Genomic DNA, 26,560 nt, shown 5'->3' on the forward strand with positions numbered 1-26,560 from the left:
CCTCTAGGATGCTCTTTGCATAGACACTCCTCTGGAGCTGGTCCTCTGGAAACAGGGAGTGTCAGTCAGCCCACCTGCCACTACCCCCCAGATCCCACCCTCCCTCCTACCCTGTGTGGTGAGATATGGGGGGGGGAGACAGGGATTGTGACATAAGCAAATGGCCTGGGGCTGATCTATGTAAATGTCAGCCCAGGAGCTTCCCAGCAGGGACACCGCCTGTGAAGCCCTCACAACAGCCAACCTCTTGCAACCTCCAAGCTGAAGGCCTCATCAGGGGGAGGAGGGACCCCTCCACCGGAGAACTGACAGCAGGATTCTGGTAGAGGAGGCAGCAAGAGCTCCAGGGAGCGGGTGGCAATCATGTAGGCGCCATGGAGACCGCCATGTGTGTTTGCTCTCCATGTTGTACATGGCAGAGATGTTGTCCCCGGTTATGCTCCTGTCTATGCTGCAAGTTCCTCTTCACCTCGGAGCGGAACTGCACCTGCTTTCCCTGCCCTTACAAGGATGAGCGCAACTGCCAGTGCTGCCACTGCACCTGCTCCGAGAACCCCAACTGCCACTGGTGCTGCTGCTCCTGGGCCAATGACCCCAACTGCAAGTGCTGCTGCACGGCCAGCAGCAACCTCCAGTGCTACTACTACGAGAGCCGCTGCTGCCGCAATGCCACCATCACTTTCCACAGGGGCCGCCTCCGTAGCATCCGCACCTCGTAAGTGCCGCGCACCCAAGGCGGGCCACGGCGGCTCGGGGAAACTGGGGGCCCCCTGCCAGCTGTGGGGAGGGGGCACAGGGCAGGTCCGCAGCCCCACCCCAAGTCCACCTCCTTTTCTGGAAAGGGGAGGCCCAAAACGTGGTAGCAATTAACCACTTACAATATGTCCGGGTACAAATATGTTACATAGTCATTGCATGGTGGCAGATGGTAACTAGACATCACGGTGATCATTTTGAAATGTCTAGAAATATCAAATCACTATGCTGTGTAACAGGAACTAACATAGTGTCGTGGGTCAGTTATACTTCAAAAACAAACAAATAAAGAAACTCACAGGAAAAGATCAGATTTACGGTTTCCAGAGGCAGGGGGTGGGGGAGGGGCATTGGGCGAAGGCAGTCAAAAGGTGCAGACCTCCAGTTATAAGACAGATAAGTTACTAGGGATGTAATGTACAACAGGATATATATCATTAACACTGCTGTCAGCTATATATGAAAGTTGTTAAGAAAATAAATCCTGAGTTCTTGGCACAAGGAAAATTGTTTAATTTTAAATTATTTTTTTCTCTCTCTTTAATTTTGTATCTATATGAGATGATGGATGTTCACTAAACTTACTGTGATAATCACTTTATGATGTTTGTAAATCAAATCATTATGTTGTACACCTCAAGCTCATATAGTGCTGTATGTCAATTATATCTCAATAAAGCTAGAGGGGGAAAAAAGAGCTAAAAAATACCATAAATAATCTGCTTTGCAGTTAATGTAACAGTAAAAACAAATATTCAGTGGTGCTAATTATTTTAAATATTGTTTGTGTTTCAAAATGTAGCAATAAAATTTACTTCAACTGCAAAAAAAAAAAAAAGAGGAAGAATTTTGTAGCAATTAAGTGTATGTGTCCTAAACAGCCACTAACCAGTATAGACCTGAGTTCCAAATCCAAGCTCCCTCAGCTCTATGAGTGAGGGCTGAGCTCTCCTGAACCCCATCTTTCTCACCCATACAAGACAGCAATAGCTAATACTTAGTGCAAAAGCAACTTGCCATGTATGGGTGACCCCTGGTAATCCTTACCGCATGCCCCCCACACCAATGAGGAAACTAAGCCTTTTAGAGGTTAAGATGCCCAGGATCACACAGCTAGGAAGATGCAGTCAGAATGTCAACACTGAGTCTGTGTGCTTCATTTTAAAATGCTGTCCTGCAAAGCAGAGGGTAAGATACCTGCAGTGAGTTCAAGGGGTATGTGGATTAATATGCTTTGAAATCTATTATGTGATAGAAAAACATAAATTGCTCTTCTTCCTCTGAACCCCTGGTATCTGCTACACTCATTGGAAAAGCAGTCATTTCCACAGGCCGCTTTTGACCCCTATGGCCCGTGTAAGCACCCCAGATGGCCGCGAACTCCTGCCAGCCTTCTCTTTGTTCCTGTCCAGAAGTCACGGCACTGAGGGTCTCAATTACACACTCAAGGCATTAACCCTCTGGGTCAGGCACTGCATATCTCCTTCCTGCTCTGACCAAGGTGGTCTCTTTAGGTCACACGTGAGGGGTGTCTGGAGGAGCAGAGGCAGACTTTTTAGAGGGAAAGACCAAAGCTCAGCATTTGGAGAGGCAGAAAGATGAGAGGTGGGTTGGAAGCCTTTGAAGGCTGGAAAAACAATTCTGTGAGCAAAGGTTCAGTGAATTCAAGAGACAAATATGACCTCTTTCACAGTTCAGCACTTAATAGCTGCTTAGTATAGGTTATTCTCGGCTCATGGACCTCTCACGGTGTTTGTGTGAATAGAGAACCCAGGGGTTCTAGATGCAAGTGCAGAAGTTCTAAGGTGCAGAAAGTAGGTCCCACACCCCTCTCTCCTCTCAACTGCCCCATTTTCTGCACATCCGCGATGGAGAGTCACCAAGCCCATTTCAATAGGGGAGGGATGACACTGGTGCTTTGCAAGATGCTTAGGCCAGTAGCTGCCAAACTTTGTTTTGCATTAGAATGACCTGGGGTCTTTAAAAACTACTGGCCCCACCCCCAGACATTCTGATTTCATTGGTCTGGGATACCACCTGGGCATCAGAATTTTAAAAGCCTCCCCTGCCCCCAGGTGATGCTAAAGTGCAGAATGGCCTGGAGGGAACAAGAAGGGACGCCAGGAGACTTGCCAGGTGATATGATGGGAACAGGCCTAAATTTGGGAGGAGGCAGTCGCTGCACAGAGGAGTAGAGGCCAGTTATCTCAACAAGCAGACAAAGCTGCTGGGCTTGGTGACTGTTTTGGTATGGAATCATGACCACTGAATGCCTGAGTCCAAGCCTAAGGCTTTCTGATGATGGTCAGAGATGCTATTGCAAGTGTCAGGAGGTTGGCCTTGGACACACTGAGGCTTATCTTTCATCTGGCCTCTGTCTCGTGGTGTCTGAACCACTGCCTCCCCTGTTCCTTATCATTACTTCCTGCTCAGCATCTTCCTCATCCTGCCTCACTCTGATCTCATTCATCCCTCTTTGCCTTACTCATCTCTTTTTCTCATTTCCTTTTCACCTCCACCCAGCTCCCTGGGCCATTAACACCTGCTTCCTCACCCTGCCCTCTCTTTCTCATTCCCCAACACCCTCCTCCCTCCATCCTTTCTAATTTCTCACGCTGTCTCCCTTTATATTACACCCTGAGTCTCAGAGTCTCACCTTTTCAAACTAGGGAAGTCCATCCAGCTATCATGTATACATCTGCCCTCCCCCTCCAGGTGACCCCATTCAGAACCTGAGCATGAGAAAGCAGAGAGACTGGGAAAGCACAGAAGGAACAAGGCTGAGAACACGGAGGCTGCCAGGCTTGGACACCAGCATCCAAATCTCTAAGGAATGAGCTTTCCAGATGCCTGAGTCTCCTTAAGGGGCACTTGTAACCACAGGGCCACTCCAGTCCAGCATGTTTGGGCATCTACCTTGACTGTCTGGGCTCTGAAACCTGGGTCCCTGGTTAAGGGAATGGGGAAGGAGCCAGGGGCACACAGGGACCGCAAGAAGGCAAAAGTAAAGGAGAACATAGCCACAATGTCAAACTTCACCCCAGGCATCACTAACACAAACAGAGAAGAGATAGGAACAGTCACAAATTATGTATCCTTTTATACTTCCATCTCCACGTCTAATTCATTTATTTTCAGAAACTGCTTTGGCCCTGATTGTAGCTTCTTCAAACATGCACTGGAATTTTACAAGTATGCATTTACTTCATCCGTAGTTCTTACAATACATGAAATCAGCCTCAGGTATTAAACAAATAAAGAGTCAACACACACACACACTCACACACACACAGTAGATGCACACCCTTTTCATGGACTTGACCATTGTTTTCCTCTTCTGTGGACATGAGCTGGCTAGGAATAGAGGGGAGACATTTCAATTGCCATTTAGTGAAAGCTTACTCTGTCCAGGCAGTTAAGCATTTATCACAGATTATATCATGGAAACTTTAAAATCCTCATGAAGGAAGTAGGATTGTGAGCTTTGATTTACAGATGAGGAAACTGACGATGAGAGAAGTGAAGAAACATCTCGAAGTTGCAACTCTAAGGTGGTGCATCCCACCATGTGCAGCCTGCCCCTAGCGCCTAGCTCCTTGTGTCATAGTTGTGATCTGGTGGTCAAAACACATGAGTTCTGGGCTTGGCTCGGGGACTAACCTCCTGGTGTCCTGGGAAGAACACTTTGCCCATCTTCTTCTGTGTTCCATCTCACACACAATAATAATACTGCTGTCAGTGCCCTCTAGGCAAAACCCACCAAGAACACACCTGTAGTTGGAGGAGATTGGATTTACTGGCCTATGGCAACAAGTGAGAGACACACCACCCGCAAGTGTGAGGTGTCTCGGTAAGAAGGCATCCAAAAGTTATTAGAGGATTTAGGCTCATGTTAAATGAGGACACAGGGGTAAATCTCTTATAGGGTATCTTAATAAATCTTGCCTAGAAGGTGAGAAGAACAGAGTTGAGCCAGAGGTTGCAACTGGTGAAAAAGCAGCAGTCACTGCCTTAAACCAAGACAGGGGATGTTTGATCATTTTTGCTGTTTGGGCAATGTTCTTGCTTTTGTCTGAGTTCAAACATGAACAAGTAGTCTTGGTTTTACTTTGCTCCATCACAGTCCCAGAATGGCCTTGTCTGCTGTGGGTGTTCTGTGATGTTATCCACGGCCAACAGAACCCCAAGACCCAGCTCACAGTGCACGCCCCTCTGCGCTGTTTTTCTCTTGCTCAAAAATAACAACAAGCAGTTGTATAGCCCTTACTGTGTTCCAGGGACCGTTCCAAGGCCATGCAGGTATTCAATTCAGTTTTCATTTTCTCAAGAAACTCTTATCAGGTAAGTACTAATTTTATCTTGAGGAGACAGGCAAAGGGAGATTAATTAACTTACCTGAGGTTGCTCAGCTACACGATGGTGGAGGCAGGTTTAGAACCCGGCAACCCGGCACAGCCTATGCTCCTCCCCGTCACACCGCTTTGCGGCTCAGTGATGCTCGGGTTCCTTCCGAGATGGAAAAACGGAGCCCATCCTCTGAAGTCCCGCGTTTGCTTCCCCTTGCAGCTCCAAGACGGCCCTGCGCATCGGCAGCAGCGACACGCAGCTGGATGAGGTGAAGATGATGCCCGCGAACAGCAACCTGGTCAGCCACCTGTCGTGCCCCATCTGCAGCCGGCTGCGCCTGCACTCCTTCATGCTGCCCTGCCACCACAGCCTGTGCGAGAAGTGCCTGCGGCAGCTGCAGAAGCACGCCGAGGTCACCGAGAACTTCTTCATCCTCATCTGCCCCGTGTGCAGCCGCTCGCACTGCATGCCGTACAGCCACAAGATGCAGCTGCCCGAGAACTACCTGCGCGGCCGCCTCACCAAGCGCTACATGCAGCAGCACGGCTACCTCAAGTGGCGCTTCGACCGCTCCAGCGGGCCCATCGTCTGCCAGGTCTGCCGCAGCCAGCGCATCGCCTACAAGCGCTGCATCACCTGCCGCCTCAACCTGTGCAACGAATGCCTCAAGACCTTCCACTCGGACGTGGCGATGCAGGACCACGTGTTCGTGGACACCAGCACCGAGGACCAGGACGAGAAGATCTGCATCCACCACCCGTCCAGCCGCATCATCGAGTACTGCCGCAACGACAACGAGTTGCTCTGCAGCTTCTGCAAGACCGCCTTCCACAACGGCCACGACACCATCAGCCTCATCGACGCCTGCTCCGAGAGGGCTGCGGCGCTCTTCAGCGCCATTGCCAAGTTCAAAGCAGGTCCTGGTCCCCTTCTATCACCACCGCTCCTAGCTCAGAACTGACGGGGAAGGTGATTTGGGAGGATCTCTTTAGAGAAAGCCTTACCTCCACCAGGTGGGGCAGTCTAAGCCCTGGGAGACACTGAGCCAGGCTGCAGGTCAGTGGCCTGGAATCTACAGCTGGCCAACTACCTACACCAGCCACTTAACCGCCCTGTGCCTTGGTTTTCTGATCTATAAAATGGGGATGATAGTGTTACCCAATGCAGGTTCCTGTGCCCAGCTCACAGTGAGGCCAAACAAACAGACAAAAGGTTGGCTGTTTGGTGCAGAGAAAGATTTATTGCAGGGTCATGCAAGGAGAGGGTGGCTCCTGCCCCACAAAACCCCAAACTCTTGGAAGGGTTTCAGCAAAGCACTTTTAAAGGCAAGGGGGAGGGTGGGGCAAGGTGCCTGTATCCTTTGTTTTTGTAGCTCTCCACAGAGGTCAGGTCACAATGTTCCTGTAAACCTCCAACAAAACAAATGTTATTCTCTGTTCTGCAACTCTTTATCATATCAATGGACTTTTAAAGGTCAGAGCCTTGAGAACAGGGTATCCTGTATGTTTCAGGCTCTAGGAAACATTCTTTTATAAAAGGTGCAGAGCCAGCAGGACTAAGCACAGGTCAACAAAGCACAAAGGTTAAAGCAAAAGGAGTAGATGTAATGTGAAGTCAGATTCATTTTTCCCTGTTACAATAGAGTAACTCCCTCACTGGGTGGTTGCGAGGATTAAATGAGTTACTCTACCTGAAGCATGCACAAAAACTATCTGGCACATAATAAATGCAGAAAGATTCTGTAATCTTGGTTATAATTTTCACAACCTTGGGCTTCATTTTCCCCTTTGGAGAACGAAGAGTTTGATCCTGTAGTATCCTGAAGTTCTGTGAGCTTTTCTAAGGTGTTTTGTCACTAAAGAGTGATTTCTTCAGTATCTTCCCAATTTGAAGGGGAAAAGAATTAAGTTGATATTGAGAGTTACCTCGATTTTAAATTCCCCCCCGAGTTGCAATTAACAAAGTAAATGAACTAGTAGCAAATACATAATAATGGGAAAACCCAGAAATATCCAATAATGTTCTAGTCAAAGACTTGCTTTTCCATTGCATGCCTGCTCACGGTTATTTTATATTGGCTACATATAATATAGTTATAGTTTCTATAAGGGAAATTGACTCAGGTTTTCATGATGGAACGTAGTACAATGATATTTTACAGGGTTCAGCAAAGAGCTCCATAATTTATGGGTGTATATCCACCAGGTTCGACATGAGGATCTCAGAGATCCTTTTAGGCTCTTTGCCCCTGGAAATAGCTTCCTTGAACAGAGGCCTACTTTACAGGACTTTTAGAAGAATTACGTCTAATCTTCTCAATAATCCTACAGTATAAGCATTAAAATTCCCTCCCAGGATAAGACAACTTGGATTCCAAGAAGTAATTGACACAAGGCTCCTAATAGATGGCAGACCCTAGATGGAGTCTCTCTGACTCCAAAGCCCATGTTAATTCCACAACATTCATTTGACAGCCTGGTCTGCTAAACAGTGACCAGCATCTGAAGATAGAGAGACTGAAAAACAATGGCAACCACCACCACCACACCTGTGGTCTAGTTCCCTAAGTGGTGGCCTAGAGTCAAGGGACCAGCGTGCACCAAATCAACCTCGCCTCTCCCCTGTCAGATATTTCAGTGTCTCTACAAACATGTCTGAACAGTTGACAAGGGGGCAGCTTTCCCCTGAGCTGCACAGGAAGGTCTCATTGGACATAGAAGTGGGTCAGAGACAGACTTTGCTAAATATGTTCCCCAGGACCTCTCATCAGCATGAATATTTCAGGAATACATTGATTTCTCAATTGGTCCATGCCTAGAACATTGTTTTTCAATTGACATTTATTCAGCTTGGGAACAGCACCAGGGAAGCCCCTATATTAAAGAAAGCCATGTTGCCAGGCCAATGGAAGCCCCATTGGTTCCAGAAGGTTTTCTTAAGGTCTGACCCACGGCCTGAGTTTGGCTGGATTCTCTGGAGCCTCAGTTTAGGGAAGGGGTTGCTGCCTGTAGCCTGCTCTGGGCCTCATGCAACCCCAGGAAACTTGGGTCTCTAACACAGGAGAAACCTGGGATCATTTTCTCAAAGTCCAGGACACCTGAAAGCCAGACAATGAGGGGACATCAGTACAAACTCCAGGGAGCCCAGCCATTGGGAAAGGGCCACCTTCGTGGCACATCCATTCAGATATAGGTAAAGAATTTAGCCTATCCATCCATGTTAAAAAATTTTTTTTTTTAATCAGGGTTCAAACTTAGTCTTAAGGACTCAATTCGCTTCCTGGGGAGGTGCCATAAATCTACATTTTAACAGATCTCCACGTAATTTAAAAGGAGGTGATCTGAGAACACACTCTGAGAAGCTCTGGGCCCTGGAGAGAAAATCCAGTTTGGGTTGATGTTGAAAGCTTTAATGTCCAGACGCTCACTGGGACCAGTAAGGAGTTTTACTAACAACCTATGCCCATATCGTGACCCCATAGAGGTACAGGCTAAGCAATAAGGATTTTCTAAAAGTTCCCATGTAATTCTAATATGATACCAAGGTTGAGAATCACTGGCTTAAAGGGAGCTCAGAAGTTTAATGCCTTGAAAGTGTGGTCCAAGGACCAGCAGCATGGGCATCACTTGGGAGCATGTTAGAAATGCAGAACCTCACGCCCCACCCCATCAGAATCTGCATTTTTAACAAGATCTCCAGAAGTTTCCCTGGGTTAGATTAGCTGCAAACTGTCTCATCTAGATTCCCGAGCCCCAGCTCAGGCTGATTCACTCAGCAGGTGAGGCCAAGAGAAGAGTGGTTTTTTTGTTTGTTTGTTTGTTTTTTAAGTTCCTTAGGTGATTCTGGTGCTCACAGAGGCCCGAGAAGGCAACTGGAGCAATTAAGAACATAGGCTCTGGAGTTAGACAAATAGAATTAGGGACAGGCCTTGGTTCCTTCTAGGTATTTGCTGTGTGACACTGGGCAGTCATTTAACCTCTCTGAGCTTTAGTGTCCTCATCTATAAATGGAAACAATATCTTCCTCTTAGAAAGTTGTGCATAACGTATGATAATATATAGATATGATCCATACGTGTGATACATGACAATGTATGGGTTGGATCTATAATAAACATTTAATAAATAGTAGCTAGTTTTAAATATATTGCCTAAAAGAGATCTTCTGCCTTTGTTCTAAGACCAGATCTTGCAAAGCTTCCATATTTGTAAGGGGCATTTGGTGGGGTTGTGCTCCTGGTCTCCTCTCTCTTTTCTCTTCTCCTGGTGTTCCCTCTTTCCCCTCATCTAAGACATTTTTATCCTACCTCTCCAGGCTCGGCTTTATAGATGCCTAAGTAATCCCTGATAAAGCAAGGAATTTCCTATTCAAATGTCTTCTAATAGTGAGTAACTATTGAAGAGTCAAAGGAATTAATGCATAAAGTGGAATTTCAGCGGCCCTGAGTCACAGCAGGGCTTGCATGTGGGGAGGGCAGGGAGCATTTCTCAGCACCACTGCAATCACATCCTGAGGGTCTCCTGTTCAGCCCTTATCCGTAGGCCTCTCCACCCCTTCTGGGCCAGTTGTGGGAGGAGGTAGGCAGAGGAAATGGGAACTTCAGAACGTAGGCCAGAGAGCAACACTGCTGACATTCACCCCAAAGATGTTAAGAAACGGGACAGAATGGCTTTCACTCAACAAACACCTTTCCAGCACCTCTACACACCCTAGTCACAGTGGTAACCGAGACAGCTGTGGTCCTGTTCCTGTGGTCTGCCAGAACCCTAGGGTTTCTCTTACTCTAATGTACATCATTGTGACAATGGCACCCACAGAGATCCAGCTTACTGTAGACCCAGGGCTATGTTACGAACCAAGACCTGGTCACCCCTACTACTGAGTAAAATTTAGAGAGGATTATAGCCCAGCAATTCACTGCAGAGTCAGCCTTTCATGGGGAGGACCTTATCTTTAGAATAGGCCACAGAAGGTAGACATGTCTTGAAATTACTGCCTAATGCCTAAAACCCTATAAAGCCAATGAAGTTGCCATTTCACAGAGGTGGGACATATTCATCCTGCCCCGGCATTCTCCAACCTGCAGTGTCACTGGGTTTATGCGTGCTGGAGCATCAGTGGCCTCTCATACTCATATCTGTATCCTAGAGCCTAGAAAAGCATGTGACATGGAACAGAGGTCCCATAAATGTTTGTTGAATGATTGGGTAAACCTAAAATCCAAATGCCACGTGAGAGGCTGCAGGATGAACTTGGTTTTCCTTGAAGTGCAACAGCAGACCCTTTCTGGAAAGGTAGTGGGGGGTAGGCAAGAGAGGAAGCCCAGCTGAACCCAAGGGAGTCAAATCCCCAGCAGAGAAAAAGGACATGCCAAGGAGCAGCCACAGTGAAGGGGAACTTTGCTGATTTGCCATTATTGTCTAGGACTGGGTTTTGGTGAATGAGACAAGGCAATATTTAGAAGTCATCGTCAGAAATTTAGTTCTTGCTCCCACCCCTGCAAAAGTTTAGCTTTCATACAGGGAAAACCCATCACTTTGTGACATCACCTCATCTCAAGTCCAACTTGCTGACAAGGGAAATCTGGTGCAAACTAATATCAGGGGTGGCCTTGAACTTCCACCTTGAGACACAAGGTCACAGGGATTACTGTTACAAGATAGAAGGATGCCAGGAAAGGATGCTGTTATGCCCGAGGGAAGTATTAGACAAGAAGGAAGAGAGGGGAGTGTGGAGGGAACCACATTCACTTTATCAACCTATGCTAGCGGCTAGCAGCCCTGCGACAAGTGGTTTCCCTCCCTTCCCACCCGCTTCTTTGGAGAGCAAGTTAGTTTGCTCCAGTTTGCCACTGGCTTTGACTTCTGGAGAAATGAAAAATTTAACTGAAGCAACTCACTTTGTTGTTTTGCAGTCCGATATGAAATCGATAATGACCTCATGGAATTCAACATTTTGAAAAACAGCTTTAAAGCTGACAAGGAGGTGAAGCGAAAAGAGATCAGAACTGGATTCCTCAAGCTGCGCAGCATTCTCCAGGAGAAAGAGAAAACCATCATGGAGCAGATAGAGAACCTGGAAGTGTCCAGGCAGAAGGAGATTGAAAAATACGTGTACGTCACCACCAAGAAAGTGGATGAAATGGATGGCCTGATCGCCTACTCCAAGGAAGCGCTGAAGGAGACAGGCCAAGTGGCGTTCCTGCAGTCGGCCAAGATTCTGGTGGACCAGATCGAGGACGGCATCCAGAGCACCTACAGGCCCGACCCACAGCTCCGGCTGCATTCCTTGAACTGCATGCCCTTGGACTTTGCTGAGCTCTCCAATGCCATCCACGAACTCTTCCCCACAGGACCCAAGAAGGTGTGCTCCTCAGGGGACTCCCTGCCATCCCCCTACCCCCTGCACTCAGAAATGATGATTGCCAGGAAGGTCACTTTCAGTACCCACAGCTTCGGCAACCAGCAGGTATACCAGCGAAGCTCCTCCTTATTGTCCTTCAGTGCCCCCGGCTGTGAGAAGACGAAGATGGGTCTGGAGGCCTATGGGCGAGCCCAGTCAGCTGCACCTGCCAAGCCCACAGATGGCCTCTACACTTACTGGAGTGCAGGGGTAGAAAACCAGCCTGTGCAGAACAGCAGCAGCTTCCACAACTGGTACTCGTTCAATGATAGCTCTGTGAAGACTCCAGGCCCAATTGTTATCTACCAGACTCTGGTGTATCCAAGAGCTGCCAAGGTAAGAAAGGCTCTGGGACCCATAGGGAAGATGGGAGGGTGTGAGCTATAGAATGGAGCAGGGTAGTCAGGAAATGTTGCACTTCCTTGTTTGACCAGTGACTCAAATCTGTTCCTCTGGACTCTTTGTGGTCAGTCCATTCAAAAGGGATAAGTTCCTGAAATCTTAAGCGGTCCAAGATTGGCTTAAACCAAACAATGTATTCAACGCATAGTCAGAAATACATCTGAAAGCCCCAATTCCACTTCAAAGGCAGCTTCTCTATTGAAAGAGAACACAATTTGGGAAACAAAGTAATTTGAAGAGACTTTTGGAGAGAGTAATATTTCCCAGAGGAAAGCCTGTAGCAGTAGAGGGAGTGCAGAAACGAGAATTAGAAAAGCAGATTCCAGGGGTCTATCAGCTGTGATTCCTCTAAACTGATACTTTTTCTAAAGAAAATATCCAGACTCTTCATAATTTGGAACGATTAGGAAGATAATCGCCAATGGAATTCTAATTCTTATCTCCTGAGATTCAGCTTTTGGGGGGGGGGGGGGCGGGCGTTGGGGGGGTGGGAGGGGTGTGGCTCTCTCACAGACCTCTACAGCTGCCATCACCCAGCTCCAGGGGACAGGACTCTTCTTTGACCTTCTAGGCCTAACATGAACACATGGCCCATCTCTTCATTTTCCTTTCAAACCCAGCTGACCCTACATTGAATTGTTTGTAGAATGTTTTATTAAAGTCCAGGAAGGAAGAAAGATATTCTATCAGAGCCTATCTTGCCTCCTCTTGGGGTCCCTACAGGGATATCTCCCAAGCCAACCCACAGCCTGCTTCCATGTGGCAGAGCCCATCTTTTGTCCCCATGATCTGAGAACACCCATGAAGACTTTTAGCATCCTTGAATCCTACACTAGTGGTTCTCAAACATTAGTATGCACCTGGGGATCTTGTAACATGCAGATTCTGCTTCTGTGGGTCTCAGTGGGACCTGAGATTCCGCGCTTCTAACAGACTTCCACATGTTGGCATTGCTGCCAGTCTACAGACCACACTTTAGTATCAAGGGTCTAAAAACAAGAAAATGAAAGCAAGACACTGGCCAAGCCTTACTTTTCTATTCTCCTGAGACATCATAATCTATGTTTTGGTGTTTATAATTGACTCCAAGAATGACCTTAGGTTGCAAGGTAGAACATATAGAATACATCCTCCCATGGGCCGTCAGACACAGCAAAAGTATCTCTGCCCTTCCCATAACAGATACCCACAACTGAGCAGCTGAACCTGTATTTCCAAATGATATTAGATCAGCAAAACCTGCAGTATATGTGATATTATATCAGGGATGGCATTAGGTCTCATCTCCATGCAACAGAGACCACTTGGGAGGTGGGCAGTATCTTGCTCTAGAGGGGAAGAACTGGTGATATCTGCTGTATACTTGGGTTTGGAGAACAGTCACCCTATGTCACCTATAAATGGTCCCTTGATGAGCTCAAGAAAGGGCTTACACAGAAAAAAATCCAGTCAAGTTATTGACTCTCAAGATAGGACACCTAAACCTACCGCCAGATAGCAGTATTTGATGTAAAAATATCACTGATCCTTGTTTCAGGATCATGGGATGTAATTCACACAGGAATCATCATGCTCAGTAATGCAGAAGACGAAATCTGCGTTGGCATTTCTCTCAAGTGATGGTTGACTAACAGTGCTCTTTTGGCATGGGGAATATTCTTTAAGTTAGTCTTGTAACTTGTCACTGTGTATCTTAAAAATCCTAAAGAGTTTTTTTTATAAAACCTCAACTTTATTTCTAGAAATCGCTCCCAAGGAAATGATTAAAAGTTCAATGATGGGGGCCTGGGGAAGCCGCGGGGGGCCTGGGGAAGCCGCGGGCGGCCTGCCGCGGCCCGCGAGCTGCTGCTGCTGCTGCTGGTGCAGCGGCTGCACCCGCGGCTCCGAGGCCGAGACGGAGGCCGGGGTGAGCGCTTGGCGAACGTACCGGATCCGCGCGGCTCGGCTGTACCGGCCCTTGCGGCAGCCCGAGCGTCTCGGCTGGTCTCTGCGCTGCCCCGGCGAGGATGCGGCTGTTCCGGTGGCTGCTGAAGCAGCCGGTGCCCAAACAGATTGAGCGCTACTGGCGCTTCTCGCCATCGCCGCTCTCCATCAAGCAGTTCCTGGACTTCGGGAGAGATAATGCGTGTGAGAAAACTTCATATATGTTCCTACGAAAGGAGCTTCCTGTGCGCCTGGCTAACACAATGAGAGAAGTTAACCTTCTGCCAGATAACTTGCTTAACCGCCCTCGGTGGGATTGGTTCAGAGTTCGTATACGCAGAGTTTTCTTGAGCTTATAGAATATGAAAATAAGAGCCCTGAAGATCCACAGGTCTTGGATAACTTTCTACAAGTTCTAATTAAAGTCAGAAATAGACACAAGGATGTGGTTCCTACAATGGCCCAAGGAGTGATCGAGTACAAGGAGAAGTTTGGGTTTGATCTGTTCATTAGTAGTAACATCCAGTATTTTCTGGACCGGTTTTATACCAACCGCATCTCTTTCCGTATGCTCATTAACCAGCACACACTTCTGTTTGGAGGTGACACCAATCCTGCACACCCCAAACACATAGGAAGCATTGATCCCACCTGCAATGTGGCTGATGTTGTGAAAGATGCATATGAAACCGCTAAGATGCTGTGTGAACAGTATTATTTGGTAGCTCCAGAGCTGGAAGTTGAAGAATTCAATGCCAAAGCTCCAGACAAACCTATTCAGGTAGTTTATGTGCCCTCACATCTGTTTCACATGCTATTTGAGTTGTTCAAGAACTCCATGAGAGCGACAGTTGAACTATATGAAGATAGAAAGAAGGCTACCCAGCTGTTAAAACTCTTGTTACTCTGGGTAAAGACTTATCCATTAAGATAAGTGACCTAGGTGGTGGGGTCTCACTACGAAAAATAGATCGCCTTTTTAACTACATGTATTCAACTGCCCCGAGACCTAGCCTGGAGCCTGCAAGAGCCGCCCCGCTGGCTGGATTTGGTTATGGCTTGCCAATTTCTCGCCTGTATGCTAGATATTTTCAAGGAGATCTAAAACTCTATTCTATGGAAGGCGTGGGTACTGATGCTGTCATTTATTTGAAGGCTCCTTCAAGTGAATCATTTGAGAGACTTCCAGTTTTTAATAAGTCTGCGTGGCGCCATTACAAGACCACACCTGAAGCTGACGATTGGAGCATTCCCAGCAGTGAACCCAGGGATGCTTCCAAATACAAGGCGAAACAGGACAAGATCAAGACTAACAGAACTTTGTAAAGAACTGAATGCTTCGGTCCTCTCCATGAAGAAAAGGTGGTCTTCTGCAAGTCACCCAGAAAGAACTCCTTTCCTCCACCAACTCTGCATGTGGCACTATAGTTAATCCAGTGCTTGAATGTGTATTTTCTCTGTATGAGCTGGACCTTTTCCACAGAAGTTTCCTGTAGCTACTTCAGATCTTCCACTAAAGTAGTAACTCGAGTCATTTTTCGTAGTACGTTGCTGTGGTTTGGTTAGCACCTGACAGAAGGGGGCACAGAGCCTCATTAGTGCTCATGTTTTCATACCTCTGTCCTGGTTATCATAGAGTATGTACCTTCTCCCCAGATTTCTCAGCTCCCTCCCTGTTCCAGCCCATCGCTACTGTTGCTCTTCTGAGACCAAATACCATGTTTGTCCCAAACCACCAGCTAAGGCCTGGGGAGCCTGGAAGTTGAAGACATCAGCTGAGCATATCTTGATAATTAGATTCCAAGGCCCTTCCTCTCTCTCAGGCATTCCCTTCTCACTCTTTGATTTAGATGTTGGCCTTCTTCCATCTGACCAGATTCTAATTGTGAGGTGTGGGTACTTTCTTGCTAGATCTTCCTCTTGGATGCATAGATTTTATTTTGAAATTCTTTTGTGTACTTCCATTCTGTCGATTAAAGCATACCAAAAATTGTCTTGGAAAAAAAAAAGAAGAAAAAAAAAAGTTCAATGAAGATTCATGCCCCGAAGTGTTCAATGCATCATTATTTATTAGCGTGTAGAATTAGAAGCAACCTAAATGTTCAACTATAGAAGGAATATATCATTTATGGGGCAGTTATTAAAGTGGTGCTTTACTGAATTTTTAATGATGTAGGGACATATATAAAATGTAATATTGTACACTTTAAATATGTGCAATTTATTGTATGTCAATTACATCTCAATAAAAGTTCTTTAAAAATGTGATAAGTGAAAGAAAGCAGGAATCAAAGCAATATAATCCAAATTTTATATAGTTGTGTGTTTGTGTGTATTCCAAAATTGGAAAGAAATATAATGAATTATTAACTGAATTGTGGGATTAAAAGAGATGTTTATTTTCTTTCTTATAATTGTTATGTATTTTCCAAGTACATATTTAAAATGAGTGTTTTGATAATTAGAAAAGATGTTAATTTTTATTAAGTCATATAAATGTACAATTTTAAAAGTGTAAATATATAAAAATAATTATAAATTAATTATACAAATTTATACAAATTTTAAAATTTACATACTTATGAGTAATTATAAATTAACTATATACACTATAACATTTAAATTTATTAAAATTTAAATAAGGCATGCAATATCTGTTTAAAAATACAGTTATTATAAAATATTTATATGCCAGGCACAATTGATGCTAATCAACACTTGTTAACATACCCCTTCCCAAGAGTTGACATTTTATGCTTTGAGTGTGAACATATATTCTCTGTTACTTGGATTAGTCATTTTACCTCTTTGGGACTCTACTTCCTTGTGCATGAAATAGAGAGTTGAAATAGATGCACTTTTCAACTTCAGTAGTCTGTGGTTCCATTGGAATTGCTGAATGTAAGCTTTCTGAGCCTCCACTGTAAAATGGGATAATAAAATCTCCCTCCCAGGGGGTTGTGAGGACTAAATGAGTCAGGCAATGTCTGACACGGAATCTGATGCACAATAGGTGTTCGATAAATGGTAGTCACTCTAGTTAGTGGTGTCAGGACAACAAGGTCACCTCCACGTTGACTGACAGAAACAGAAGCCAGAGGAGCATTCTTCTGTTCTTGAAACGCATTGCAAGCTTCATGTCAGAACTCATCACGCAGCCTTCCAAGACTGTCGCACAAGGTCTAATTCAAAGTCTTCAGCAGCTAGAAGGGATGAGTCACTTAAACTCATGCCAGAGCGTCAACAACACAGATCTTCACGGCAAAGAAAGGTGAATGGCGTGTGCTGGTACCCCACTGACGTGTTCATTGCTTCCTAGGTTTACTGGACATGCCCAACAGAAGACGTGGACTCTTTTGAGATGGAATTCTACGAACTCATTAATTCCCCTCCTAACAACGTGCGGACAGAGCTCTGTGGACAAATTCGGGACATAATGCAGCAGAATCTGGAGCTGCACAACTTGACCCCCAACACCGAGTATCTGTTTAAAGTGAGAGCCATCAACGATAACGGTCCTGGGCAGTGGAGTGACATCTGCAAGGTACCGTGCACGTTATTTCTCACACAGGTGTTCTTGATCAGCTTTGGATGCAGCTCTGTTAGGATGATCGTGAGATCATGGAACCCACCATATGACAGCCCCCTCTACTCCCAGAAAACTCATTAACTCAAGGGCACAGAGAAGGTCCCCAGCCTCAATCAACTTTGCAAAGGAGGCCTGAGAATCGTCAGGTCGCTTTGATTCAGAAAACATTTGTTCCAGGTATTGGGTTAGGATGTAGAGGTTCCAAGGAAAATAAGATGTAATTCTTGCCTTCAAGGAGTTCAGGATCTAGTAAACAAATAATTGTGGTGTGATAAGGACAAAAAAAGAGTGATGTATTAGCCTCAGTGGTGACTCAAAACAAGGATAAGGTGTCAGATTTAACCAATATAAATACAGGACACATGCAATGAATACATTTTTAGCATTAGTATGTCCCATGCAATATTTAGGACATACTTACAATACAAAAAAAATTCATTTGTTGTTTATCTGAAAGGTAAGGAATAGCCAGTCAGTAAGCCTGGGTGGACTCCAAAAACAGGAAGGGACAAGATTATTCCTATCTTTTTTGTGATGCAAGGCTGATTCTTCTTTATATCCCCAAGGCAATACATTCATGGGTATAATTTTATTGATATTCAAAGGAGAAAGGGAAGAAAATATTAAGACTGCCTAGAGCTATCTTACTGTACAACCATGATGGTGTTCTTAGGAATCAGAGTAGATTATGTCTTAATCAGAGATTCTTTAGAAGTAAAGAGAATAAATCCATTCATTTCAGCTTTTGAAAAGGGGAATTTATGGTACAGAGAGAGGGGAGTCTCATGAGACCATTTCCAGCCAAGACACACATCTGATACCCAAGAAAACTGGAAAGTCATCAGATGAGTTTCTCTCAGTCTCTCAATCAATCTCTCTCTCTCTATTCTCTCCCTCTCTCTCTCCCACAGCCCCTCCTCCCATCTCTACTTCTCTCTAATTTGCGCCATTTTCAGCTAGCCCGTCATTTCTCCTCCCCTGAATTCAACTTGCATGTGGTTTTGGAGGTTCTTGGCCCAAGCTCTGTACGACCAACTCAACCTGACTAGCTAGCTACACGCTCTTGGGCTCTGGTCAAATGTCTGCAGAAGAGAATCTGACGGGCTGCTGCCTCTGGTGACAGAGGGAAGCAGGAGGTAGGGTGGGGCAGGATTGTGCTGCTGGCGATATACTAGAAGCAAGTGTCCTGGACTGGCGTGGGGGCTCTCTGCTCCATCCCCCTGCTCTGCTTCTGGAGTCCGGCACCCGCGTGCCTCCCCTCCCCCTGCACAGAGGTCAGACACTCACATGGGCAGGAAGTGGGATGAGAAAGTCATCTGGCTGCTCCTCCTGTTAGACCCCAGCCAGGTACCCTGTCCGTCAGTTGCCCCACAGCCCAATTCTGTGGATAGCCTTCTCTCCAGAGCACGAACACCCACAGCTGCTGCCGTGTTTGACAGCACGTCCTTTTGCCTATGAATTTTTCCTACAATCTAATTCCATCTGCCTTCTCATTTTCTAGAAATTCCTCAGAAATGTCTTGCCCATGAGGGGCACTCGGTGCTGTTACTCATTGTTTTTTTCATGGATCTTAAGTCATTTTGAGATGCTTGGGACAAGGACAGGGGTGGAGAGACTGAAGTGTGTCAGCCTTTCTCAGGTAGCTATTTTGCCATCCCTCTTAAACTCTGAACTCCTCGAAAACAAAATTCACATCTAATTCATCTCTCTTTCTCCCACAATGCTTACCACAGCACTGTGCATACAGCAGGTTCTTAATGGTTATTGAATGAATACATGAGAGAAAATGTGACCAAATGAATATATGAAAGAATGTCTAAATTAAAGAGGGAAGAAAGAAACTGATAAATAAAATTTATACAAAGTACCATAAGATGGCTGAGAGCTGTTAAGTGTTTTTTACAATCAATCAAGAAATAACAATCCCCCTGATGTTGTGTTTATGTGGTGAATTCGTGCCCCCTATAAGGGAAGGAAATTCATTCCAGTTTCTTCGCTTTTTAACACAATTTCTAAATGAGCAGAGCACTAATTAATGAGGTTTTCTGCAAGCTTCATTTTCATCTCACTCACAGAGCTGCAATATAGATTTTTCCTTCAGAAGTAATTCTTCCTCTCTCTTTGTGAGTATATTAGCATTCCAGGGGAAACTCGGCTTTCCTTAACATTTGTCATGATTTGCATAAGTAAAGGCTTCAATAGCAAATGAAAATAAGATGGTGTGTTCGAATGACATTTATAAAGCTTCATAAAAGTAATGACTTTAGCTCCTTCCTATAAAATCGAAATATTTTTCCTTTGGCATCAGTTCTGTGCAGGTAATCCTGAAAGGTTTCCTTTAAAATGCTGTAACGAGGCAGCACCATCATTTCTTATCCAAAAGGCAATATTTCCATCATACATCCTTTTGTAAAGGAAGTGAAATAACAGTTTTTATATTTGATTTTCATAGTCTGTGGCTTGTTTTTTTAAGGGATTTTATTTGAAGTCTAATACACGAAGCAAGAAAGTGAACTTTAACGCTTTTTAAAGGTCTCATTTATTGAAGGCTGACTCGGTGTCGGATACAGTGCCTTCATTATCTCTGATCCTCTCAACCTCTCAGAAGGCAGGGAATTACTGCCCCCATTTTACAGAGGAGGAAACCAAGGCTCAGAGAGGGAAAGTGTCTGGCCTCGTGCAACTCCAAGGAGTTGAGTGGGAACCTAGGTCTCACCCAAGGCAGAAGCTCTTCATCCCCTGCGCCATAATCAGACAATCAGATGTAGCAAAGTCTGGGCAGGGTGGGCTCAGCCTTGGTGACCTGGCATCACACTCTGGGAGAATGTTGTCAAAGCAACAGCAGTGAGAGTAGGACTTTTATTTTTTACGAGGCAAGATCAGGCATTGGGAAGAGCATTGAACTCGGGCAGGTGTACCTGGGTCCAAGCCCCAAGTCCACTGGGCAGCAAGGTCAGTGAGGACAGGCATCATGCTGGCCTTACTCACCTTTCTTGGCCCCCAGGCCCCAGCTGAGAGCCGCTAACATCCCAGAGCCTCACTGGTATTTTTTTGAAGGAATGGAGAAGTGTGTTTTTAGTCAAGTCATGTACCCTGTGACCTCAGCTCCTCCTCCTGCTCTTCCTCTAGTCCTAAGTGTACCTGATGACCACTGCCCTCGTTTTTGAAAATAGTCTCCTCACCTCAATGTCTCCCTCTGACCGCAAATCTCTGTTAACTTCCAGGAAGTCTTCCCATGAAATATCTAACTTTCCGCCTGTGCATTGGTTTCCTATTGCTGCTGTAACAAATTAGTAGCTTCAACAATACAAATTTAGCTATTGACTTCCAGTTCTGGAGATCAGAAATCTAAGGTGTGAGCAGGGCTATGTGCTTTCTGGAGGCTCTAGGGGAAAATTCATCTCCTTGTTTTTTCCGGTTTCAAGCAGCTGCCCACATTCCATGATTCATGGCCTCTTCCTCCGTATTCAAAGCCAGTAACGTTAGGCTTCTTACACCATCATCTCTCTGGTTCACTTCTGCCTCTCGCTTCCACTTTGAAGGACTCACATTGTGATCACATTCGATCCACTTGATGATTCAGGATAATCTCCCCCTGTCTTCAAGCCAGCTGACTAGCGACCTTTATCCCCCTTTGTATGTAACATAACACATTCAGAAGTTCCTGCCATTAGGACATGGACATCTTTGGGGGGCCGTTATTCTACCTACCACAATCTGATGTAAACCAGATGTGCCAGGTTATACATAAGGTTTGGAGATAAACATTCAGGCCCCAGAATAGTCACAAACTGGTACTGTTTTGGGTGTTTCCCTATAGCTCCTCAGGAAATGCACCAACCCCTGCCTGCAGCCATCCTCTGGAATTCCTTCTCAGTCTGTACTGGGTCCCACTCCCACAACTGTGCCTCATGTGTGCTCAGGAATTGGTCCTGCTAGATACCCTGAGCATCTGCAGTACTGCTTCCTACCTGCTTAGGCCACAGTCAGGTTGGAACTCAGGCCACGGAGAAGAGCTGCCTGGCCTTCCTGGGCATCTTGCCAGGGGTTCATGAAATCCCCCTTCTGGTTTTTCTTCTGTGTCCACTGCAGGTGCTCTGCCTTAGACTGAGACACATATCTGCAGGGCCTGGGGTTAGAGGACGATTTGAGTGATCAACACTAGTCCACATTCAGAGTAACTACCCCAAATCTACCTGCACCCCCACCCACATACACATAGTGACTCCATGTCCTGAAATGAAATCAAAATGATTTGCATTCTCTATCTCCTTAGAATTCATTCTTTTCCAAAGGGCTCCTTGATCCTTCACATAAATAGAACCCTATTGGTCCCTCCCTACTCACCCTGAAGATAGGTTAGAACCCTGGAGTGGGTATAATTTAGGCTCAAGCTGGACCTGTCATTTTTAACCTCATACTCAGGAGGCTGAATTAGTCAGACATCTCAATTCATAGTCATTTACTAACACTGGTCTATGCAAGGCCCTCTTTTTGTTTATGTATTTGTTCCCGTTTGTGACCATTCTTCCCTAGATATCCATACTAATTTTTTTATGTGTATCATGTTGCTTTTATTTATTCTTACATGATGTGTCTTGTACTGAATGTGTTATTAATTTGCACAAATAGTACTGTTACATAACTTACGTGGTGTCTTACCTTTTTTTCCCTGAACACTGTGTTTTTATGATGCATCCATGTTGTTGGGCACATTTAGTCACTTCCTCCTGATGCTGCCTCATCCTTTACAGTGTGCATTTGTTCACCACGTTTTACCTGTCTGTACAGCCAGGATGGACACCCAGGTGACCTCCAAAAATGCCGCCGTGAACAGCCTCATTCATGACATTTTGTGGGTGGGATGCGGGTGTGGGACTTTCTCTGGAACGTTGTATTCGTTTGCTAGGGCTGCCACATCAAAATGCTACACACTAGGTGGATTAAACAACAGAAATGTATTTTCTCACAGTTCTGGAGGCCAGGAGTCTAAGATCAAGGTATTGGCGGGTCTGGTTTCTTCTGAGGCCACTCTCCTTGGCTTGCAGGTGTCTGCCTTCTCCCTGTGCCCTCACGGGGCCTTTTCTCAGGCGAGTGCACCTCCAGTGTGTCTCTGTGTGTCCAAACTTCCTCTTCTTTTAAGGACAAAAGTCAGATTGGATTAGGATGCTCCGTAATGACCTCATTTGAACTGAATCACCTCTTTAGAGGCCCTATCTCTGACTAAGGCACATTTTGAAGTACTGGGAATAGGACTTCAACACACAAATTTTGGGAGGACACAATTTTGCCCTCAGACATACACAAGGAGTGAACTTGCTGGGAGGTGGAGTATGTGCGTGCTTGACTTGACTGCATGCATGTACACTTGCATCAGGAATGAGTGAGGGCTCCTATATCCAAAGCCCCACTGACATTTGGCGTGACCCAGCTTCTACTATTTTGCTAGCCCAATAGGTATAAAGTGCCATCTCTTTATTGTTTAAAATCTCATTTCATATGCTTGTTAGTTTTCAGGATTTCATCTTCTGTAAATAGCCTGCTAAATATCCTTTGCCCATTTTTCTATAGCATTTTTCTTTTTCCAGGTGATTTGCAGCATGACCTTAAACATTCTAGATGACGATTTTAGACACTGTTAATATCTTCTCCATTCTGACATTTGTCTATTAACTTTGTTCATCATGTACGTCATGAAACAGCAGAGATCTTCAATTTTGATGTGATCAAAGTCATCAGTTATTTTTTTCATGGTTTGACCTTTTGAAGTTTTATTTTAAAAGTCCTTAAAATGGCTTAGATCACAAAAGTAATCTTCCACATATTCTTTTATTAACTTTAGTTTTGCCTTTCAAATTTAGGACTTTAATCCACCCAGAGCTCACCTTTGCACGTAGCGCTAGGTAGAGATGTACTTTTTTGGCCATCTAGTGGGCCAGTTTTCCCAGTATCATCAGCCTCTCCATTCGAATACAAAAAAGGTGCCACTCTGATCTTGTATTAAATTGCCATATATTTAGGGGTGTGTCTCTGAGCTCTCTATTGTATTCCATTGGTCAGTTTGTCTGTTCTTACATCAATACCACACTGGTTTTATTGTTGTTTAACCTCAGCTTTGTGCTATGTGGTAAGTCTGCCTATTACCCTTCCTTCTTTTTTCAAGGTTTATATAGCTAATTACAGAAATATATTCCTTCATATGAATTTTGTAAAAATTGTCAAATAAATTGAATTCCTTTAAAAAATCCGGATAGAATTTGATTGGGGAGGCACTGAGTCTCTAATTTGGAGACAATATTTTTGTAATATGCCTATTTTTATTCAAATCATCTTCTATGTGCTTTACTATGGCTTTTAAATTCTTCCCATAGAGGTACTATATATTCCTGGTTAAACCAGACATTTTACAGACTTAGTTGATATTATTAATGTCATTTTATATTTGATTATACGTTCTAATGTATTGCTGGTTTAGAATAAAAACTACTGTGTTTATAGATCAGTCTTGATTCCAGAAATCTCAATAATGTTTCATTATTCTGAGTCTATCTGTTGATTTTTTTGTCAAGCATATGACCCTGTCATCTATAAATAATGATAGTTTTATTTTATCTCTTTCCTTACAATTCTTGAACCTCGATTTCTTTCTTTCCTTACAGCTTTGGCCAGGGCATTGGGCCTACAAAAAATGGTGGCTGTGAGAGTTAATATCCATGTCTTATTCCTGATCTTAATGTGTCCCTATTGAGCTATGATGATTTTTGATTTAGTCTTTTTTAAACAGTGTTCTGACTCTAATTTTTTTATAAAAGTATTATTAAAATACAATTCACTTACTAAAAAATCCACCCTTTTGAAGTGTATAATTCAGTGGTAGTTTTTTTGATATATAATCCTTATTAAGTTAAGGAAAATTCTTTCTACTTATAAATTTCTGAGAGCTTGTGCAACTTTATGAAGGTTTTGTGTTACTTGAGAAAATCATATGATTTTTCTCCTTTAGGCATTAATGCAGTGAGTTACATTGCTTTTTCTAATGCTAAACTCTACTTGCATTCCTGGAGTAAACCCTATGTGATCATGATGTATTATTTTTTGAATATACTTAATTTTAGTTAGTTTATATTTTGTTTTGCAATATTGCATCTATGATCATACATGAACCAGACCTATAATTTTTTCGCTTATATTGTTTTATCTGGTTCTCGAATCAGTATTTTACCAGCTTGATAAAATGAACTAGGACACTATTGCTTTTTTCCTATTTTCTAGAACAACTCTTTCTTAAAAGTTTGATAGAATTCATTTGGAAAACCATCTGAGCCCTTTGGGCAGGGAAGGGACTGTCGACTATCATTTCAATTTCTTTAGTATCTCAACTTCTGTTCTCTGTTTCTTCTGTCCTGTTCCATCGTATCCTCTTGTTCATAGACACACCTCGATCTCCACTGTCCCATTCACATGTCACACTCAAGTCTTTATCTCTGGAGATCCTGACTATACTTTAAGGCAGAACTTAAATTCCTTATTTTTATGAGTCAATTCCCACCCCATCACAACATTGTTATTCCTCCCTCATTGCTGCCTGATAGCTCCGTGTGTATATCTTACACACGTATATCGACCTTATCAGGGATGTCTCTGTGTGTTATTTCCCTTTTTATAATCGAACATCATACATGTAACGTGATCTTGATCTTCACATTGCATGAAGCTCTGTTTTCTCTAAAACTAAAAATAAATTTTGCAAAACTAGAGAGCATAATGCTTATAGTGTCTATTTTTTGCCCTTTCCCTTTGAATACAAACATGAAAACTTTATATAGAGAGACTTTGGACTTTGTACAAACACTGCTGTTTCTCATCCAAGCTGCGCCCCCATCCCATCCGCCCCATGAGTCCTGATTCACCTAGACAGAGCTCATTGAGCCTGTGGGCTGTCTCTCAGACCTGGATCTCAGCCTCACTCCCTAAGTGCCTCCCCAGTAAACATGTATTAGGAAGGGACAGGAACAATGCCAGACCAGAGTGGTGGAGAAGTCCACCACCTTCAAGGTAAGGCACGGAGCTCCACATCTAAGTGGAGCTGGTGAGACTTCTAAGAGGGTCCTGCTACCCCGTGCAAGCTGCCTTTTCTAGGGAGCACTGACTATTCATAGTGATCAGAGATAGTATGCAGCATCAAAGAGAAACAGTTGGCAGATGCACAAATTATGGCTCTAGTCACCTTTCTTTCACTTGTCTAAGAAACTTCTCGGTACCATAACCAATGCTGGGATTACAGAGATGAAAGACTGTCATTGCCTCCACACCCTATTCAAGGTGCTTAGTCTGGCAAGAAAATTAAACACACTCGCTGACATTTACAAATGATGAGAACGGTGACAGAAGCAATTTCCAGGGGCGGGGGGCAGACCCCCAGGGCTACTCTCTGGTGAAGCCCACCTGGGGTCACAACCGCAACACAGTAACCAGCACTCAGTCCTATGAGCTGCCTTAAAGAAGGGGGACCTTGTCTGTGAAATCCCAACCCCACCACGTATTAGCTGTGGGACTTCGGGAAAGCTACCTGGTTCTTCGGAGCCTCAGTTTTTTCATCTGTAAAATGGGGTTAGTGGCACCTGCCCCATGTGGTTGTCGACAAGAGGAGCTAATGAGATGGTGTGTAGCATCTGGCCCGCAGTCAGGGCCAGGCTCCTGGGAGCTGCTGTTTCCCTTGTAGCTGGTGCCACGGCTCTCTGCTTCTGATTGCAGGTGGTAACACCAGATGGGCGTGGGAAGAACCGAGCTAAGTGGGGCCTGCTGAAGAATATCCAGACTGCCCTCCAGAAACGCTTCTGAGCGCCCCCGCAGAGCAGGCAGCAACCTCAGAGACGCACCACAAAATAGACGTATATAGACACACACACGTATATGTATTTTTCTCACCACATTCTTCAATGAGGTTGTAGACGATGTTCCTGGGACGTCTGAGCCATTGCAGCAGGAGTCTACTAAGAGCTAATAAAAGGAAATGCCTGATGTCATGGCTTGCTGTTTGCTCATTAAATTGAAACTAAAATACAAAACAGTCAGCAAGTCGCTATGTTTCCATGTGCTCAGGCCTAATCCTTTGGCTGAGAATTTTGTGATGTTTTATAT

At 44.7% G+C, this 26,560-nt stretch overlaps 2 protein-coding genes across 2 annotated transcripts; both read left to right on the forward strand.

The window, feature by feature from the left end:
• The first annotated feature begins 374 nt into the window (after positions 1–374).
• TRIM42 (tripartite motif containing 42) lies at positions 375–26,260 on the forward strand. Its single transcript, XM_057739320.1, has 5 exons — positions 375–715; positions 5,323–6,020; positions 11,018–11,841; positions 17,150–17,374; positions 26,174–26,260. Exons 1-5 carry the CDS (start codon positions 375–377, stop codon positions 26,258–26,260), a joined length of 2,175 nt encoding a protein of 724 aa, XP_057595303.1.
• LOC130855550 (pyruvate dehydrogenase (acetyl-transferring) kinase isozyme 3, mitochondrial-like) lies at positions 13,894–15,224 on the forward strand. The gene is given in 3 exon segments (XM_057739321.1): positions 13,894–14,130; positions 14,133–14,707; positions 14,710–15,224. Coding segments are annotated over 3 exon segments (1,239 nt in total). The 5' UTR covers positions 13,894–13,913; the 3' UTR covers positions 15,157–15,224.
• Positions 26,261–26,560: the final 300 nt, after the last annotated feature.

Source organism: Hippopotamus amphibius, chromosome 6 (genome assembly GCF_030028045.1).
Source record: "Hippopotamus amphibius kiboko isolate mHipAmp2 chromosome 6, mHipAmp2.hap2, whole genome shotgun sequence".
NCBI classification, from domain to species: Eukaryota; Metazoa; Chordata; class Mammalia; order Artiodactyla; family Hippopotamidae; genus Hippopotamus; species Hippopotamus amphibius.

Coding starts and splice junctions, on each gene's coding strand:
- TRIM42 (XM_057739320.1), top strand. CDS start 375: ATGGAGACCGCCATGTGTGTTTGCTCTCCATGTTGTACATGGCAGAGA. Junction 716..5,322: donor CTCCGTAGCATCCGCACCTC/GTAAGTGCCGCG, acceptor TTCCCCTTGCAG/CTCCAAGACGGCCCTGCGCA. Junction 6,021..11,017: donor CATTGCCAAGTTCAAAGCAG/GTCCTGGTCCCC, acceptor GTTGTTTTGCAG/TCCGATATGAAATCGATAAT.